At 47.6% G+C, this 14,033-nt stretch overlaps 4 protein-coding genes across 4 annotated transcripts; 3 read left to right on the top strand and 1 right to left on the bottom strand.

The window, feature by feature from the left end:
* The first annotated feature begins 120 nt into the window (after nt 1-120).
* Nucleotides 121-8,065, top strand: LOC6619372 (histone-lysine N-methyltransferase ash1). The gene is made up of 6 exons (XM_032718033.1): nt 121-499; nt 627-729; nt 791-5,533; nt 5,596-7,065; nt 7,125-7,334; nt 7,401-8,065. The coding sequence occupies exons 2-6, from the start codon at nt 649-651 to the stop codon at nt 7,578-7,580; spliced, it is 6,684 nt and encodes a 2,227-aa protein (XP_032573924.1). The 5' UTR covers nt 121-499; nt 627-648; the 3' UTR covers nt 7,581-8,065.
* A 291-nt stretch (nt 8,066-8,356) lies between these two features.
* Nucleotides 8,357-9,794, top strand: LOC6619371 (rRNA methyltransferase 3, mitochondrial). Its single transcript, XM_002043551.2, has 2 exons — nt 8,357-9,482; nt 9,543-9,794. Exons 1-2 carry the CDS (start codon nt 8,407-8,409, stop codon nt 9,688-9,690), a joined length of 1,224 nt encoding a protein of 407 aa, XP_002043587.1. The 5' UTR covers nt 8,357-8,406; the 3' UTR covers nt 9,691-9,794.
* Nucleotides 9,795-9,832: 38 nt separating this feature from the next.
* On the bottom strand, nt 9,833-12,587 carry LOC6619370 (ATP-binding cassette sub-family F member 3). The gene is made up of 8 exons (XM_002043550.2): nt 12,400-12,587; nt 12,078-12,334; nt 11,774-11,997; nt 11,067-11,714; nt 10,836-11,009; nt 10,282-10,772; nt 10,120-10,211; nt 9,833-10,063 (listed from the first exon to the last, which is right to left on the bottom strand). Exons 1-8 carry the CDS (start codon nt 12,485-12,487, stop codon nt 9,911-9,913), a joined length of 2,127 nt encoding a protein of 708 aa, XP_002043586.1. The 5' UTR covers nt 12,488-12,587; the 3' UTR covers nt 9,833-9,910.
* Nucleotides 12,588-12,863: 276 nt separating this feature from the next.
* Nucleotides 12,864-13,828, top strand: LOC6619369 (UPF0389 protein CG9231). The gene is made up of 2 exons (XM_002043549.2): nt 12,864-13,112; nt 13,177-13,828. The coding sequence occupies exons 1-2, from the start codon at nt 12,946-12,948 to the stop codon at nt 13,385-13,387; spliced, it is 378 nt and encodes a 125-aa protein (XP_002043585.1). The 5' UTR covers nt 12,864-12,945; the 3' UTR covers nt 13,388-13,828.
* The last annotated feature ends 205 nt before the right edge of the window (nt 13,829-14,033 follow it).

Raw genomic sequence — 14,033 nt, 5'->3', positions numbered from 1 at the left:
AATTATGTTAGCTAGTTTTGATTATAACTCCTTGCAGCTCACGGTAGATTACGATAGTTGCCAGCGAAATTCCGCCGCACGGTCACATCGTCGCGCAGACATTACGTACACGCCAGCTGGGCACACTGAAACGCAGTCTTTTTCTTTATTTATGTTCGTAAATTTTTGGTTGCCTGGCTTTTTGTTGTTGCGCCACATTAACAATAACAATTGATGCGCCCCGCCACCGCCCACGAGTCGCGGAAAAAGTGAAGTATCGGTACCGCGGATTAATGTGCCACATGCGAGAGGCGTTGCAACGTTGCGTCGTCGTCGGGCGTCGAACAAAGCAGTTTTTGGGAAAGTGAAAACGGCGCCATTTTAGAAGCAGGCAAGCCACGGCGAAAGGCTCAGGAAAAGTGCAAATGCAATGTGTGCAGCCATAGATTGTCCTTTCGGCACAAAGAAAACCGACTACTGAGGTCGCGAGTGAAGGTGCTAGCCCAGAAAACAATCAAGCGTAAGTGTGATGTGGGTAATGGTTTTTTTTTTGACGATGTCGCCGCGGTTTGACCTACTTTAAATGCGATTAAAAGTGCCACCATATCGAAAAAAAACACTTGGCTAACAAAAGCGAACCTTTGCAGCTCCCCCCAGCGACTCCAAAATATGAGCTGTGGCCAAAATGAGACGGCAGCAGCAAAGGTTCTGGAAACGCAACGCGCACAAGAATCCGGCAGTGAAAATGAGGCAAGTCTTTCAAATGGCACCCATATGTAAGGCTATATGTAAAGTGTGTTGTTCTTCGCAGGAAACCGATTCCATTACGGATCAATCGAGCCAGTCGAAGTCGATCAAGTCAGCCACCCAGTTTAGCGTGCAGCGTTCGGACACCGATGGCCTGCGAATGAGAATCTCGGCCATCCGCCCCCCGTCAGGAGTCGTTGCAACCAAGAAACCCCCAAAGTCCAGAAAAATGTCCACCCACGATACCGAGTCTGGCTGCTCGGAGGCCAGAAATAGAGTAGGTAGCAAGAAAGTGAAGGTCAAGCGCAAGAAGCTGGCAAGTGCCAGTGGGATTAGTAAATCGGACAAAGTGTCCAAGTCTAAGAAGTCACAGATCTCGGCATTTTCCTCGGACTCAGAGGACGATCTGCCCTTGAAGGTGCACCAGCAGAGAGCTCCGCGAGTGCTGCTCAGTGCTATCATCCAGGCGGCACAGTCGGCCAGCAAACCCACCTTGGATATCGGAATCTCGTCCAGCGACAACGAGTTACCTAGCCTTGTGCAGGCGGCTATCAAGCGAGTGGAGAGCGATACGGAGGACACCACTGTGGAAGGAAGTTTCCGCAAAGCGGCCAAGGACAAGAACCTACCCCAGTACCAGTCAACTTTGCTGCAGGACTTCATGGAGAAGACTCAGATGCTGGGGCAGACCGTCAATGCGAAGATTGCGGAGGAGAAAGTGGCTAAAGCTAAGGAGGAGACCCTAGTCCAAACAGCTGTTCCTCGAAAGCGCAGAGGTAGACCCAAAAAAGTGGTTCCCACAGTTCCTGTCCCAGGAAACTCTGGTCCTGCTATAAACGAATCTGCTGATTCGGGTGTGATAAGCACCACTAGCACTACGCAAAGCACTACTCCCTCCCCGAAAATGCAAAATGAGAATGTTGTGCCCACGGGATCGCTGCCAATCGCCTCCAGCAGCAAGCCTAAGATCGACATGGCGTATCTAGACAAGCGAATGTATGCCACCGAGCGGGTGCTCTATCCACCGCCCAGGAGTAAGCGGCGGCAGAACAATAAAAAGGCAGCCTGTAGCTCATCTAACAAAGAGGAACTTCAGCTGGATCCGCTGTGGCGAGAGATCGACGTGAACAAGAAGTTCAGGCTGAGGAGTATGAGTGTGGGTGCGGCTAGTGGAACAGGAGCGAGCACCACTATTTGCAGCAAGGTCCTGGCCGCCAAAAGTGGTTACGTCTCGGATTACGGAAGCGTGCGACATCAGCGGAGCAGCCACAACCACAACTCCGGTTACAAGTCCGATGCCAGCTGCAAGAGTCGATACAGCACCAAGAGTTGTATGAGTCGCAGGAGCAGGGCAAAGAGCTGCGGCTACCGGAGTGATTGCAAGGAATCTGGAAAGTCAGGCCTAAGGATGAGACGAAAGCGCCGTGCTTCCATGCTCTTGAAGAGCTCAGCAGACGATCCTGTCGAGGACCAGGACATCCTTCAGCTAGCTGGATTATCTCTGGGCCAGAGCAGCGAAGAGAGTACCGAATACATCAGCAAACCGAGCCTTAAAAGCCTTCCCACGACAAGTGCTAGCAAGAAGTACGGCGAAATCAATCGCTATGTGACCACCGGGCAGTATTTCGGTCGAGGCGGCAGTTTGACTGCCACCAACCCGGATAACTTCATTAGTAAAATGATGAACCAGCGTAAAGAAACCCCGGCTCCCAGCAAATCGTCCTGCAAGATTAAATCCCGCCGCTCCTCGGCAGCCAGCATGTGCAGCAGCTATGTGTCTGGGGTGTCCAGATTGCGTCGCAGACATCGCCGGAAGAGTTTCAGTCACAACAAGTCATTGAACATTGATTCCAAGCTGCTCACGGAAATCGAGATAATCACAAGCACCTTTAACTCAAGGTGCCGCATCCAAGATGATCGTTTGACCGGAAGCAGTGGCAAAGAGAAGCTATTGGCCGATGCCAACAAGCTGCAGGCCACCCTAGCAGCTCCAAGCCCTGCCCAGCAGTTGACTCTGAATGGAGGAGGATCAGGTTCCACCCTTTCCAAACCATTAAAACGGGGCCTAAAGAAGAGAAAGCTGAGTGAGCCCCTGGTGGACTTCGCTATGCTATCGGCTAGCGCTAGTGGGACTCCCAATGGCAGCGGAAGCAGTAATGGAAATACCAAACGACGACACAAGAAATCTCAAAGCAATGACAGTTCCAGTCCCGATGATCACAAGTTGCCGTTGAAAAAGCGCCACTATCTTTTGACTCCAGGAGAGCGTCCGCCGGCGGAAGTAGCATTCGCCAATGGGAAATTGAACGCAGAGGCCTGGGCTGCAGCCGCGGCGGCTGCTAAGAGCACTGCGTCTACCAAATCGCAAGCCCAGTTTAATGCTAGAAGCGTAAAATCTGCGCTAACGCCCAAAAAAAGACATCTCCTAGAGCAACCTACGTCTGTGAGCGGAGCTGGCTCGTCGGCAAGTAATTCACCCCTGAGGATTGTTGTCGATAATAACTCCATAAGTGGTGGAAAGTTGCTGGATATAAGTCCTAGTTCCTTGTGTTCCCTCAAACAGCAGAGGCGAGGAGGAGCAGCTAAACAGAAGGTGTCGGCTGCAAAGGACCTTGTTCAACTTCAATCCCCAGCTGGTAGCTATCCTCCCCCCGGTGTGTTTGAGCCATCTGTGGAGCTGGAAATTCAAATTCCTCTTGGTAAACTGAACGAATCCGTCATAACCAAAGCAGAGGTCGAATCTCCACTGCTCTCGGCGTTGGACATTAAGGAGGATACGAAAAAGGAAGTTGGCCAGCGCGTTGTCGAAACCTTGCTACACAAAACGGGAGGCAATCTTCTTCTGAAACGCAAGCGGAAAAAGATAAATCGAACTGGATTTCCCACTGTTCGCAGGAAGAAGCGTAAGGTTAGCGTGGAGCAGCAAACAACAGTCGTCATTAATGGACCCGAGCCGGAGTTTGATCCGGATGATGAGCCCTTGCAATCCCTAAGAGAAACCAGGAGTAGCAACAGTGTCAATATGCAGGCGCCAGCAAATCCTTCACTGGATTGCGAGCGAGTTCCCCAAGCAGGCGAGGCCAGAGAAACCTTTGTGGCCAGGACCAATCAAAAAGCCCCTCGACTATCGGTGGTGGCTCTGGAGCGCCTTCAGCGTCCTCAAACACCAGCTAGAGGAAGACCGCGAGGTAGAAAACCTAAGAACCGGGAACAAGCTGGAGCTGCACCTTTACCGCCACCCAAATCGGAACCTGAGATAAGGCCAGCCAAAAAACGAGGCAGGCAACCCAAGCAGCCGGTACTGGCAGAGCCACCACCCACACCACCTCCTCAACAGAAAAAAAACAAAATAGAACCAAATATTAGACTACCAGATGGCATCGATCCCAATACGAATTTCAGCTGCAAGATTCGCTTGAAGCGGCGAAAGAACTTAGAAGCTGGAACCCAACCAAAAAAGGAGAAGCCAATACAGACAGTGACGGTGGAAGAGATTCCTCCAGAAATTCCTGTCAATCAAGAGGAAATAGATGCAGAGGCCGAGGCTAAACGGCTAGACAGTATTCCTCTCGAGCACGATCCTTTGCCTGCCAGTGAGTCCCAAAACAACGGCCCACAGGACTATGCCAGTTGCAGTGAATCCAGCGAGGACAAGGCATCAACCACTTCCTTGCGGAAACTATCTAAGGTCAAGAAGACCTATCTTGTAGCAGGACTCTTCTCGAATCACTACAAACAATCCCTGATGCCACCCCCAGCGAAGGTGAATAAAAAACCAGGCTTGGAGGAGCAAGTGGGTCCTGCGAGCCTTCTACCGCCACCTCCTTACTGCGAAAAGTACCTCCGACGGACTGAAATGGACTTTGAGCTACCCTACGACATATGGTGGGCTTACACTAATTCCAAATTACCCACTCGAAACGTTGTCCCATCATGGAATTACCGAAAGATCCGCACTAATGTATACGCCGAGTCAGTGCGTCCGAATTTGGCCGGATTCGATCATCCCACCTGTAATTGTAAGGACCAGGGCGAGAAATCTTGTTTGGACAACTGTCTTAACCGTATGGTGTATACGGAGTGCTCGCCCAGCAATTGCCCGGCTGGAGAGAAGTGCCGAAACCAGAAGATCCAGCGACACGCTGTCGCACCCGGAGTGGAGCGCTTCATGACGGCAGATAAAGGATGGGGAGTGAGAACTAAACTACCCATTGCGAAGGGAACCTATATTCTGGAGTACGTGGGAGAGGTAGTCACGGAAAAGGAATTCAAGCAGAGGATGGCTAGCATCTATCTAAATGACACCCATCACTATTGCTTACATCTGGACGGAGGACTGGTTATCGACGGTCAGCGGATGGGCAGCGATTGTAGGTTTGTCAATCATTCTTGCGAACCCAACTGCGAGATGCAAAAATGGAGTGTTAACGGCCTATCTAGAATGGTTTTGTTCGCCAAAAGAGCCATAGAGGAGGGAGAGGAGCTGACATACGATTACAACTTTTCGCTATTCAATCCCTCAGAGGGTCAACCCTGCAGGTGCAACACGCCCCAGTGTCGTGGTGTCATCGGTGGCAAGTCGCAGAGAGTAAAACCCCTTCCTGCTGTGGAGGCCAAGCCAGCTGGAGACGGACTTTCGGGCCGAAACGGTCGCCAACGGAAGCAGAAGGCCAAAAAGCATGCTCAACGGCAGGCGGGAAAGGATATTTCATCAGCAGTGGCGGTGGCAAAGCTCCAACCATTGTCCGAAAAAGAAGAGAAACTGGTCAGACAATTCAACACATTTCTAGTCAGGAACTTCGAAAAGGTTGGTTTACTTTTTTAATATACGAAATTTATATTAAAATATATTTATTAAACTTTCATTAGATACGCAGATGCAAAGACAAGCGGGCGTCAGCTGCAGCGGCGACTGCATCCTCGCCAGCACTTGGCGCCACCAATGGGGACATTCCTGGTAGACGCCCCTCCACACCATCTTCTCCTTCCTTGGCAGCACAGATTTCCGCGCTCTGCTCGCCTCGCAACATAAAAACCCGTGGACTCACGCAGGCAGTACATGATCCCGAACTAGAGAAAATGGCCAAAATGGCCGTCGTTCTAAGGGATATTTGCAGTGCCATGGAGACCCTGAAAATGTCCGATTTGTTGACGACAGTGTCCAGCAAGAAAAAGAAGCCTATAAAGACCACTTTGATTGGAAAAGTGGGTGCTACAGCTGCAACTTCAAAAGTGGAATTCCGATCGATACAAGTACAGGTGGAGCAGGGACATTACAAAACGCCGCAGGAATTCGATGACCACATGCAGCAGCTCTTTGTGGAGGCCAAGCAGCAGCACGGCGATGATGAGGGCAAGGCAAAAGCCCTGCAGTCCCTGAAGGATAGCTATGAGCAACAGAAGATCGCCAGTTATGTTCAGCTGGTGGAGATTCTTGGTGATTCGGAATCGTTGCAGAGCTTTAAACCAAAAGAAGTGCTTTCGCCAGAGGAGGAAGCTGGAAAGATGGCAGTGAAGAAATCCCCAGGAGCAAAGGAAAGAGATTCCCCAATTGTGCCATTGAAAGTAACTCCGCCACCCCTGCTTCCCGTTGAGGCCTCTCCTGATGAGGATGTAATCAGATGTATTTGTGGATTGTACAAAGATGAAGGCTTGATGATTCAGTGTGCCAAGTGCATGGTGTGGCAGCATACTGAATGTACCAAAGCTGACATCGATGCGGATAATTATCAGTGCGAGCGTTGCGAGCCAAGGGAAGTGGATCGAGAGATTCCCCTGGAGGAATTCACTGAAGAGGGCCACCGTTACTATCTCTCCCTTATGCGTGGGGATCTCCAGGTACGACAGGGCGATGCCGTTTATGTCCTGCGGGATATCCCCATCAAGGACGAGTCCGGCAAGGTGTTACCGACCAAGAAGCACACCTATGAAACGATTGGAGCCATTGATTACCAAGAGTGCGATATCTTTCGGGTGGAGCACTTGTGGAAAAACGAACTGGGAAAGCGTTTCATATTCGGGCACCATTTCCTGCGCCCCCATGAAACTTTCCACGAACCATCGCGACGATTTTACCCCAATGAGGTGGTGAGAGTTTCACTTTATGAGGTGGTACCAATTGAGTTGGTCATTGGACGCTGCTGGGTGTTGGATCGAACAACTTTCTGTAAAGGACGGCCAATGGAATGCAACGATGAGGATCATTGCTACATCTGCGAGCTGCGTGTGGACAAGACGGCAAGGTTTTTCTCAAAGGCCAAAGCCAACCATCCGGCCTGCACCAAGAGCTATGCCTTCCGAAAATTTCCCGAGAAGATAAAGATCTCCAAGAGCTATGCGGTAAGTTCAGAAATTCAAAAATTAATAACTCGAGTTAACCACTGATCTTCTGTTTATAGCCCCATGATGTGGATCCGTCATTGCTGAAGACAAGGAAGCAAAAGACTGAATTAGAGCTAGGAGCCGGGCAAACAACGATGCACAAGGTTCCTGGCAGGCAGGAACAGCATCAACCCAAAATGGTTGGGCGAAAGCATCGTGGGATCAGTGGGATCCCAGCGGATGCAACTGCTGTCCATGTCGTAACACCCATGGCGCCCAATAAACAGGTGTGTGGACTAACAAGTTTTGAAATCAATCTATTACAATTAACTTTGCTTTCCATCCTCCTAAAGATGCTTAAGAAGAGGCGATCGCGTTTAGAGAACGTTCTGATAACTATGAAACTTAAGTGTCTGGATGCACAAACGGCTCAGGAGCAACCCATTGACTTGTCATACCTTCTGTCCGGACGCGGCGCCCGGCAGCGGAAGACCCAGCAGTCCAGTAGCAATTCTACGGTCAACTCGACATAACCGATGTAACCAGCGAGTAGATTAAGCCGTGTATATACACCTAAAGTTAGAGGCATTGATTAATATTTATGGAACTTTAATTAACAATTAGAATTTAGCCATGTAAGATGTAACGGTGATAGTAGTAATCCTAAAGTGTACATTGTTATGAACAAACTTCGCGAAAGGACTCCGGTCCCGGCTAGGATGGAACAGATTATGAATTATGGTTAATATAAGGATTTATTTAAATACTAGTGTTTACGCCACCACACCAAGCCCCCCATTTAGATGAATTTCTTTTGTTTTTAATTGTTTATATTGCCTCTACATATTGATTTTGTTTTACAAAACTAGCACCCTCTCGTCTTTGCAATTGAAGGCGTTTGACTTTTGCATTGTTATTTTAAATTATTGTATTATGTTATGGCTGCTTAATTATGTAACACCCGAGTAGGACAACTTATTGCGCTATTAGTTTTTAGTTATTTTCCAATTGTTATTAACTGCTAACACAAATTTTAAAAGTGAAATAAAAAATATATTTTTATTAATCAAAACCGAATTTTTAAATGAACCGCCTGTTGAACACAAGTGTTGTTGGATAGCTTGACTGCCACGTTATTCAACACTGCTTGCATGGGCGTAGTAATGTTTCGTATTGGGGTAACTTCGACTTACAGATTATGAAACACTTTTTCTTATTAAAATATAATGCATTGGCTAATAGTTTTAATACATTTATTAGGATTAAAATAATAAGACCCCCATTAAATGTGTTTAGCTACGCCCATGACTATGCAAACATCTGTTCAGTGAAGTTGAATTTCATTGAATTGAATCGGCCATGCTGTGTAATATATTTAAACGCTCGCTTCAAGCGAATATAAGGAATGTGAATAACTTAAATGTGCTGCGGTTGAGCAGTTCCAGTGGACCTCGAGGAGAGATCCAGGACGCACTGGACATAGAGGCCAATCTCTTCGGGAATTCAGATTTAAGGCATGAGCCGATAAACACGAGGGAAGCTTTACGCAAGAACCGATTTGCCGGTACGAAACCCAAGGTGCCCATGGCTGCAGTAGCATCTCGCAAGCTCTCAGCTCCAGCTACTCCTGCTCCACGAGTGGCTCCAATTCCCGCTCCAATAATCAAGGACAATGAGCTGAATCTGGAGTTTGTGCGTCTCACCCTGCAGGATCCACTAACCAGCACCCTACTGACCACAGTGCGTTCCCGCAAGCGCCGTGATAAGAAGCGGCAGATCATCGTCGAGGGTCGTCGCCTCATCCAGGAAGCCCTGCAATGTGGTCTCAAAATGGAAGTACTTCTCTTCTCCCAGAAAGATCAGTTGGCTCTGGTGAAGGAGGATGTAGGCGTAGCGCAGCTAGAGACGGGCACCAAGATTTACAAAGTACCGCAGCACGACCTAAAGACGTGGTCATCGCTGGTAACTCCTCCCGGTCTTATGGCTATCTTCGACAGGCCGTCGGACAAAGGCTTGGAGAAGAACCTGGCGGAGCAACAGCGTCTGGGGTCTCAGCCCTTGCCCATTACAGTGGTGTGCGACAACATCAGGGAGCCCAACAACCTGGGCAGCATCATCAGGACCTGTGCCGCTCTACCCTGCAGTCAGGTGGTGGTCACCCACGGCTGCTGTGATCCCTGGGAATCTAAGGCACTAAGAGGAGGCTGTGGTGGTCAGTTTAGAGTTCCAATTCGGGATGATGTAACTTGGGAGGAGCTCGCGCTAACCATTCCCCCAGAGGCGGCCGACGACTGTCATGTTTTCATTGCCGAGAGCAACCAAAGGAAGCGGGAGAACAACCAGACCATTGACTATGCAGATATCCAGGGTCTGGGAGCCCATAACTTGCTCATCATTGGTGGAGAGAGTCACGGAGTCAGTGAGGAAGCTTACCGGTAAGGGGTGAAACGAATTAGTTATAAAATGGAATACTAATTATGTATTAATTTTGTCAGTTTCTTAAACTTGGTTGGAGGTAAGGGAAAGTGCATCTACATCCCTCTGGCAGCTGGCATCGATAGCTTGAATGTGGCGTCTGCTCTGACGCTGTTGCTTTTCGAACTGCGACGAAAACTCAATCAGCAGGCATCAGCCAAAGAATAAGTTTTGATAGCAAACTATATATTTAAATGTATTTTCTAGAATTGTGAATTTCAGTGACTGAAAATGTATAAATCGCAGTTTAATCCCATCTACAAAATTAGTAACTTGAATATTTTTGTTATGACTCTTTTGAAAAAACAACTTTTACCTTGTGTCAGGCATAATATAAATTTATTGCTAGGCTGTTTCACAAATAGAGTAATTAATAATTACATTAAATTCAACTATTAGCTTCGATTTCCTTGTAAACCTCGCGCTTATACTCGTCCAGACCACCTTCGATTGCTCTGACTGTGCGATTGCCACACACCCAGAGTTCCTTGCAGACGACCTTAATGAGGCGTTCGTCGTGGGAAACCAGGATTACGCCGCCCTAAAAAAGACACACATGTATTTCATACTGCAAATGACTACTATAGTCAACTTTACCTTAAAGGCATTTATAGCCCGGCCTAAAGCATCAATGGTTTCAATGTCCAAGTGATTAGTCGGCTCATCGAGCACCAGGAAATTTGGCTCCGCTACAAAATAAATATTTTATATTATATTGTAAACAGAAGATGGAAAACAGATGGATAACCACTATCTTACCCATGCACATCTTGGCTAAGGCCACTCGTGATTTTTGTCCTCCAGATAAACTGGCAATGCTCTGCAGTGCCAGTGGTCCGGATATGCCGAAGCTGCCCAACTGCCGGCGATACTCTTCGTCCGGGCGACCAGGAAACAGTTCTGCCAAAACTCCCACACACGTCACATTCATATTCAGATGGTCCACGTGGTGCTGGGCAAAGTATCCAATACGTAGACCGCGATGCAGTACAATGTTTCCGTGAATCGTGCTCAATTGACCGACTATAATCTTCAGCAGCGTCGACTTTCCCGCTCCGTTTTCTCCGACTATGCAAATTCGAGAGTCCGATGTGGCTGAGAGATTGACGCCCTTGAATATGGGCAGTGGATCTTCTGGATTGTAACGGAAAGTAACCTCCGAAATGGCCAGCACGGGAGGATTGAGGGGTTCCACTTCGGGGAATTTGAGCGTGACCACAGTCTCCTTTTCCACTGGCTTCAGTTCCGGCCTGCATAGAAACAGTGGAAGTTTTATAATTTAAGTCATTAGGTATTTTGATTTTTGGACTCACAGTTTTTCCAGCATTTTAATTTTGGATTGCACAGACGAGGCACGGTTTGCGTTGTAACGGAAGCGATCGATGAAGTCCTGGACATGAGCTCTGTGAGCCATTTGGGCCTCGTACTCGCGTCTTTGGGACTTCAGCTTCTCCGTCTTGGTCTTCTCGAACTGTTCATAGTTTCCCCTGGAAAGATATTAAATAAATTAATATTTAAATTAGTCTACTTTTTTATATAGCTACTTGTATGCCTCCAGTTCCTGGGAATGTAGGTGAATAATGTCTGTCGGCACCGTGTCCAGGAAGTTGCGATCGTGAGAAACCACCAGAATGGTGGTGGCCCATGTCTGCAGATAGTTTTCCAACCAAATAATGGCTTTGATGTCCAACATGTTCGTCGGCTCATCGAGCAGTAGCAGATCGGGTTTTGAGAAGAGTGCCCTGGCCAAAGCAAGACGCATGCGCCATCCGCCTGAGAAGGATTTGGTAGGACGCAGCTGCATGTCTGCGTCGAAGCCCAAACCCTTAAGTATCACAGATGCGCGGGCCACAGCCTTGTCCGCCTCGATGTTCTGCAGAGAGGCGTAGGTCTCGCTCAGCTCATTGGACAGCGACGCATCCTGAACTCCATTGTTAAGAGCAGCCAGAATCTCCTTCTCCCGGGTCAGAAGTCTCGTTCGCTCCGTATCGCATTCCAGTACACTCTCCACGGCTGGTGTGTCATCGCCTACCACCTCCTGCTCCACGTGCAGCACCGATATGTGCGAAGGAATCTGTAGCTGTCGCTCGGCAATCATGCGGAGGAGAGTAGTCTTGCCCAGGCCGTTGCGTCCCACCAGACCATAGCGGCGTCCGTAAGATAGCAGCAGATTCGCATTCTGCAGAAGAACTCTGAAGGGGAAATAACAATAATTTACGGCTGGTCAATTTGGTCAGTTAGATTGCCTCACTTTTCGCCAAAAGCCAAGTCAAAGTTTTCGATCTTGATGTCCATGGAGCGGTTAAGACCTTTCTGGTCCAGCTTGGTGTTCTTCTTGTTGGTCACCTGGGAGGCTGTGGCCGTTTGTAGCTTCACCGCAACAGGAATCATTCCATGTTTGTTCACCTCCTGCCGTTTCTCCTGCTTCTGCTGCAGCTTGGCCTCCGCCTTTCCCAGCTTCTTGGAGTCCACTTTCTGTTAAAATAATAATAGTTTAGTTTATATGTAGTATATTCCATTCAGTTTCTAAAAGTGTTTCGTCAAGGGACTCTTACATTGGCGCCGTCTTTGTTGGCCACCCAGATGCTTTGCATATCCTTGTCAAGCCGCTCCATGTTCTTGGCCATCTCCTCGATGTTGACCGGCGCGTTGAGAACCTTCCGCTCCACGTTGACCTCGTTGTTCTTCATGATGTTGAGGAACTGCTCGCACAGCGTACGCACGCTCTCCTCCGACCTGTCGCAGTCGACGCTCTGCAGGATGTCGCCCACCGCATCAAAGATGTCATCGCCGCTTTCGAAGTCCTCCTCGCCTGGCAATTCGAATTTGTGTGCGGGGTTAAGAATAAAAGATCACAGGCGAGTGGAAGGCACTTACTTCCGGTAAGCACGCCAACGACATAGGTGAGCAGCTCGTGGTCGATTTTGGGAAACTCGCGCTGCAGAATGCTGGTGTACTCGCTCATCTTGACCTTGATCGCAAATTCGGTTTCTGGACGTGTGGCAGCCGGATATTAATTGACTTTTCCGACTTTTACTCCACCACAAACGAAAACTAAAGGGGAGAGCAGAGTGACCGTCGCTGGGACGACGAAGCATATTTCAGAGATGGTCACACTGCTTTACTTCTAATATGTTTCCCAACAATATATTTTTAAATATCAGTTTTATTTATTTCAGCAGTTTGCCACCAGCGAAATTTCACCTGATTAAACAAGAGATTTCCAAGTTTATTGCTAATTTTCCCATCACTTCATGGTGCAGTGTGAACGTATTTTGGGGTGACCATAGAAATGCCAGCTGTTTTCACATGTTATCGACGTAGTGACAACTCTGTTATAATAGCAGCCACTGTTAATCGAATTGCATAAAATTTACATTCTTCTTTCGCAAGATAGCTTGAGAAATCATTAAATAAGGCAATATGCTAAGCAAAACGGGGTTAATTGGCGCCATGGTGCGAAGGTCCTTCGGCACCAGTCAAATGTTGCGAGAAACGATTAAAAACCACGAGCCCAACAATCTGGAGCGCCGTATGTTGGTCTGGACCGGCAAATACAAGTCGCAGTCCGAGATTCCCAATTTCGTTAGGTAAGTGCCCACTCTTAAAGTGCCGATTCAACAGGTGTCTAAGATTTGGTGTCCAAACTTGCAGTCAGGATGTCATGGAGCGCTGCCGCAACAAAATGCGCATCCGCCTGGCCAACATAATGATCGCACTCACCGCCGTGGGATGCGCCATTATGGTGTACAGTGGCAAGCAGGCCGCCAAGCAAGGAGAGTCCGTCACCAAGATGAATCTCGAGTGGCACAAGCAGTTCAAGGAGTCTCAGCAGAGCGTAGGATCAGCCCCGGCCGCCAAATAGAAAATCACTCCGAAATTCCTCACTCGCCCAGTAATATTACAATTGGCCAGGCTTTCATTTTCAGTTCCAAAGAAGATTGGCTAAAGGCTAATGGCCTTCAAAGATTTTGCTAATAATCAGTTGGTCTAAATTTCGATTTTAGTTGGTCTGAAGATTGAAAATGTTCCTTTTCTTAAATTTAGATTTTTATGTTTGATTTGAATGTGTGCGTTCAACTAAACAAAAATCCATTTTGTATACTCATTAAAAGTCATAATTAACCCAATTGGCCAATAAACTATGGAATGGAAAATGTTTGCAGGGCCAAATCTTTAGTGAATTTTTCCGCTTAGAAAGCACTTTGCCATTAGCATGTGAACAAGCCGTATCCTCCTTGATAGATAATTCAGTGATATTTGCAATGTTGTATTATCAAAAATAAAAAATATTTTATGAAAATAATTTTTGGGTGCGCTTGGTGAACCAAATTAATATTAAGATTTGGTCATGTTTTTATAAATTATCATATAAAGTAAATAAAACTATACATTTTGGATATACAATTCGGCTTCTGTTAAAAAAGTTTTAAAAAACTTTCACTTTGGATTATATTCGATTCAAAACAGTATGAAGGTTTGCTAACAGGTAAGAGGCTAATAAACTATAG

The sequence above is a fragment of the Drosophila sechellia genome, chromosome 3L (assembly GCF_004382195.2).
Source record: "Drosophila sechellia strain sech25 chromosome 3L, ASM438219v1, whole genome shotgun sequence".
NCBI lineage: Eukaryota > Metazoa > Arthropoda > Insecta > Diptera > Drosophilidae > Drosophila > Drosophila sechellia.
Note: the sequence above shows the minus strand (reverse complement) of the source record. Positions and strands in the feature narration are given on the sequence as shown.